The sequence below is a fragment of the Atta colombica genome, unplaced genomic scaffold (genome assembly GCF_001594045.1).
Source record: "Atta colombica isolate Treedump-2 unplaced genomic scaffold, Acol1.0 scaffold105, whole genome shotgun sequence".
Classification (NCBI taxonomy): domain Eukaryota; kingdom Metazoa; phylum Arthropoda; class Insecta; order Hymenoptera; family Formicidae; genus Atta; species Atta colombica.
This window is the reverse complement of record NW_017259190.1, coordinates 4,309,851-4,315,684: the sequence shown is the minus strand read 5'-3', so window position 1 is coordinate 4,315,684 and position 5,834 is coordinate 4,309,851. Positions and strand designations below refer to the sequence as shown.

Genomic DNA, 5,834 nt, shown 5'->3' with positions numbered 1-5,834 from the left:
TAATATATATATATATTTTTTTTTTCTACATGTGCTAAAGAATTAAAGTAAAATTATTGAATAATGAAGGTTTTTTTATTTCACGATCAAGAAGGAAATAAAATGTTTTATATGTACATATGTACAACCTTAGTAGTAGAATTATCGGCACAATATTAGTTCAGTACTTGATCCTACAATTTTTATGAGTCATTTACAATGCAAGTAATAATGGAAATAATAAGTAATAAGCTGTAAGAAGTTGACCAACATAATCGATCATTAATGCCTGCAGCATCGCAGTCAATAGTATTGACTCAATACGGTAGCAAGAATCTAATTCAGCTAGCAATCCAGCAGGAAAACAAGCATCGTACATCATCAGAAAACAGCTTGGCTTATAACTCCTTTTTTTATATAATCGTTAAAAAAGAAATACATTAAGCAAACCATGGCACATCGCTATAATTGGAATCTATTCAAATAATTCCAAATAGAGCCATAATAGAGCAACCTAACTCTAACCCAGAGTCGGGTTAGAGTTAGGTTGGCTTGCATGTTCTATCGAATCAGGTCTGTTCGCATTGCTTGAAATCCCCAAATATTTTTTAATTTAAAATGAGAAATATATATTTGATTTGAGCGTTAAAAAAAGAGAAAGCGAGGACATACAAAAGAAAAGCACATAATAGGAACAGGGAAAGAGATTTCAACTTATTATAGAAAGCGTCTGTTCTATTATCGGAAATGATTGAAAAATGATCATTTTGAAATCATTTTGACATCATTTTGATATCATAATAACTTCTGCTTAGAATTGCGTAAGTGGTTTACTTGCACACCCAGCAAATGAGAATGGATTGAAATGAATTGAAATGGATTCAGATTTTCAGAAATAATCATTCATGAATGTTAAAATGAATGCTTTTCAATCCTGAATGCATTTTTACTCATTTATAAGAATTACATGGAGCATATCTCTATGCCTTTCAATCTAAAAATAATATTAACTTTTTCTGTGCAATACACACATAAAACACACATTGTGAATATTGTTGTTCAATTCAAAATTTTGAATAGGAAATACAGTTTTTCAATCCAATTGCATCCAATTGAATCCAATTAAATCCAAAAAAGATATATTCACTATTTAAAATATGCATTCGGATAGAAACAAATTTCAATCCATTTTAATCCATTTTTATTTGGGCACTGTTGCAATTGCCCACTGTCAATCGCAGCGACTTCTACGTAGGGAATTTATATATATATAATTTTTTTTTATTTTAGCACTGGAATTAATTTGTGCGCAATTAGTTTGTGTGCAATTGATATATACTCCTATTGTGTCTGCACCCAGACATGCGTAAATTTTCGAAAATGCTTTGTATGTACGTATCATTGTTCAATATCTTACATATCTTACATTTTTACATAATGTCCCATACAGCAAAGATCACTTTACAGAGCAATATTGCAGGAATATTGCAATGTTTTATATAGAAATAGCTAGTAGTTATGTAGAAATATCTAGTAACAGTTGCAAACGTAGCAGCAAGCTTCTATACTGTACGGAGTAATAACGAACTATGCAAAAATAATTACAAATAGAAATAATTGAATACAACATAAGATTATACATATTTTTGTTTTCGTGTACAAAGTTAGCATATCTCAATTAGTGCTCGAATTTAGACAATTCTCGATTATTTCAACGTATATGTGTAATACCCATTTAATTTCATGCCTTATGTTCTTCAGTAATATGTTAATTTGCATCTGCAAACAGCTGCGACTCGCCAACTGGATGATAGGGCTGGACAAAAGTAGTAGTCTAATTATTTAAAAACGTTTACTTAAAAATACAATCTTTTTAAACATAAATGGCAATACGAATGATTAGAAAGAGGAAAAAACATGGTTCTATTACTTAAGATTCTACTGCGGAAAATGACATTCTTTATCGGCACCGATCATCAAACAGCGGTAGTTGTCGATTTTCTGTTTCATATGCGGGTTTCCAACCCTCTTGCCGTGTTTGCTCTTTAATCAGCTGAAAATCCGGTTATGCAGCATCTGAGCAATAGACATCTCTGAATGAGACTGGCAACAAATAATCACGCAAAAGTGATATATTTCGCTCAACCATAGCTCTTGATTGACGATTTCCACTTTACATAAAACAATTCTATATGCTCCAGATTAACACCTATGAAGTAAACATTCAGCAAATAAATATTAAGTTTTGCTGTGAGAATGAGTCTTAAATTTATATTTTTTTATCTTATTATAATTTTGTAATATAATTGTAAAGCGATATCATATACAAAATTGTTGAGACATCAATTAAAAATGCTATGTAAAATTTTTTTTCTAAATCTATGTAATCTATGTAAATCTATGTAATTTACTATTTATATCATATGTATGTATACATATAATATATATACATACACATGAACGCATGCACATATATGAAACCAATTGATTAGTTGATCGCTTTATGTTAGCATTTGAGGGACAAAAAAAAACAAAAGTGATAGCTACCTGCACTTTCTGCTAATCCATCAGGATTAAAATCCAAAGCTTTTCTGTCGTCTGGTTTACAACCAGTCAAGAGGGTCACAACAGGTACCTCTCCGTCACCAGTAAAACCAACCTTCGCTTCCTGAGTCAAATAGTAACAACACTCTATTATCTGAAAAAATAACCATGCTTCCTTGTCTTTCGGTTTTGGTTCTGTTATTAACGGCGGCGCCAAACGTTCATGTGGTCTCTGCGCCCGTAAGAATCTTGAGCCACACCTCAGTTGCACTTCCAGCCATCGTGTCGCTTCTCTCGCCTGAGCGCTTACACGTTTCACCTCGTCCAGAGCAGAAACAACTATAAATACGATGTTATATAAATACAACTACAAATATAATTTTACGTAAATAATAGACAATAAAATAACTTCTGTATTCATTTTTTAATACAATTCTTTCATCTTACACTTTGAACACAGATTTACTTACCAACTGAGGGAATCACCACAACAAATATTTTTGCTTCCACTAAGCGTTTAAGAGCCGGCGTATGCTTGGATAAAGCTTTGTGGTCGGGAACAAGATATGGCGACATCAATCGAGATTGTACTTGACTCTCTAAAGCTCGAACCTCGGCATTTAACCACAATTTGCCCATGTGTTTCATAAGTTTCTGTTTCGAGTGTTCCGGTCCGGAATTTTTCTCATCTAAACCTATTACCTTTGGAGCGTTTGAGGAGTTTTCGTCCGTCACCGTGAACAATCGCTGAGTCTGATCGTATTGTACTTTTGAATTCTCAACAGAACAGAGATGGTGTCCGAATTCGATTAGTTTCAATATTCTCAGCAGTGTTTCTTCCCGCTTGTTCATTTTGTGTTTACGAAGTATTTGCCAATTGAGAGTTTTATGAGCATTTTCCAGTAAATTTAACCCCCGAAGATCAATGTCCTCTGGTAGAGGTATGATTTTCATGTACTCTTTCAATTTCTCTACACTGGATAGAATCGAGAAATCTTCGTTTCCCTGCACAAGAGTTTCAATATCCATATTGATTAGATTTAACAGGATCGTAACACGTTTCAATAATGTTCGCGAACTTTTGGCGCATATTCTCACAATGTCAGGGTTACTTCGAAGCCAATCGCAACATACTTTAATAGACACAAGAATCTCCTTGTCAATCAATATATTCAAAATGTCATCCGATTTTAAGCTTTGCTTTTTCAATTGTGCTATATAAAAGATGTCCGTATTGCATAAACGATCACTACTTTCCTCGAAGGTACTAGACGAGTCAGTATTCGTAATAGTTACAGCACTGTTGCTCACAGAATTTATTACAGAATCTTTATCACTCAGTGCTTTCGAACCCGTTTGCTGATTGATTGCGTGCTGTTGTCCGTTAACTAAATGGTTTATACCGTTCTTATCACAATCCTTCGTTTTGTCGATAATATCGCTGCCATGGCCATTCATCTCTTTTTTCGCTGGCTGCGCTATATTTTCGATAGTCTGAATCTTATTTTCTGGAGATGGTTCTTCGTCATCTGTATTATCGTCCGACAATGCATCGTTTCCCTCACTCAACACGTCGTCTTCCGTTTCAGATACATCAGAGTTGATTTCGTCACTAGACGACGCTAATGTTGACTGATCTACGTCGCTCGCATCTGAATCAGAGCTAATTCTTCTTTTTCGCCTACGAAGTTTGCTGAGAAGACTTTTCGATTTGTTGCGAGTTTTTTTGGGACCTAATTTGTTTCTGAATCCGTTATCTGACTTAATTTTGTTAGTCTCATCTGAATTGAGTACATTATTGTCTTTGCTAAAAATAGAGTCTTTTTCTTTCACGTGATTTCTGTTATCTCCTGATTCAGATAATGCTTGATTTTCCTGTGCATTTTTTAACTTGGAACAAGTATTTCCCTTTATAATTGCTTCTACATTAGGCACAGCCATTTCTATAATCATTTCTTGTAATTTTCTTATTATAAACTCTAACAATTGTGACAGTATCGCTAAAGTTATAGCAACGACACCCTGTACTTCGTTGGATTCTTTATTTTTTAATCTAGAAATTGACATTAAGCATATTGTCACGATCTTAAACATCATATTATCTGTTAAATAAAGCGTTGGTCTGTTTTTACAATTTTGAAGATATGTTTCTATATTATCCATATTTTCAAGAGAATTTGTATTATTTGGCTCAATGTGATCCATTGTTAAACACTTCTCTATATCAGTTAAGAGATCCTGTTGAAAAAAAATTAACCATCATCATAAATTGTGATAATATTGTCATATAAAATTCAAATACCTAATAAATATTTTAACGTTAATTAAATACCTGGCATTCTTGATTTATTTTATCAGAATTTGGATTTTCATAATCCCATAAGCGTAACAAAGAAAATAATCGCGATACACAATGATGGACAGAATTGCTTTCATCTGTATAGGTCGACTGAGTTATTACAATTTTCTTTAAATTTCCTTCTGCTCCTTCAAATGGCTCAGGACACAAAACGCTGCAAAATAATTACAATTAATAATCAGTGTTGGTTAAAAAATATTTATATGTTAATAAAAAGAAAATACAATTACTAGGATACAATTTATTATTGGAAAATGTATTAACATTATTATTACATTATTAAAATTAAATTATATATGAACACCAACCTTCTCATATAATGATAAACTGCATCTAATCCATAATTTTTATTGCCTGCTATAGTACCAAGTTGATTGTGAGGCATACCAATGTTTGGATCAATGGCTATAGCCATCTTATAATATCTGTTTGCTATCATTGGATCCCAATTTGAATTTAATTCTAATTTGTACCTACTCAAGTCTCCAAGGCATACTAAGCTTCGATGGATCAAGCGCATGACACACTGTTTGAGCTCCTTGGTATGAGTTTTAGTTTGCCCTGTCTTAATTCTTGCCTATCACAAATTTAGAATTGTTTTACATTACATATATATTGTCTTACATAACTGTCATAATTTGTATATAATATCACAATTAAAAATCATAATAATTAATATACTTTTAACATAAAACTTTAGTTTCCTAACCCGAATAAATTAAATGAAATATTAAAAAATTTTCTTACATATGATGAAATACTTTCGTTTTGAATGAAAGCAAAATCAACAACGCCAACAAGATCTAGATCATATTCAGTTTGCAGTCTCATTATCAGATGATGATAATATCCCACACCTACTGCCAAATGGATCGAAAGCAGCGTTTTTTCCGTATCATTCCAGATGTTATCCTAAAATATTGATAATAATTTCTTATTATTATTCTATATT

General features: G+C 32.4%; 1 protein-coding gene across 1 annotated transcript in view; it reads right to left on the bottom strand.

Moving 5' to 3' along the window:
* Positions 1-1,869: 1,869 nt before the first annotated feature.
* The window catches only part of LOC108688828 (protein SMG5), a 5,282-nt gene continuing 1,317 nt past the window's right edge, over positions 1,870-5,834 (bottom strand). The window contains exons 3-8 of the mRNA XM_018195296.1: positions 5,630-5,794; positions 5,191-5,459; positions 4,856-5,036; positions 2,994-4,761; positions 2,527-2,862; positions 1,870-2,188 (exon numbers count right to left, since the gene is read on the bottom strand). Of these exons, the coding sequence (XP_018050785.1) occupies positions 2,121-2,188; positions 2,527-2,862; positions 2,994-4,761; positions 4,856-5,036; positions 5,191-5,459; positions 5,630-5,794 (2,787 nt within the window). The 3' untranslated portion in view covers positions 1,870-2,120. The remainder of the gene's footprint in view (positions 2,189-2,526; positions 2,863-2,993; positions 4,762-4,855; positions 5,037-5,190; positions 5,460-5,629; positions 5,795-5,834) is intronic.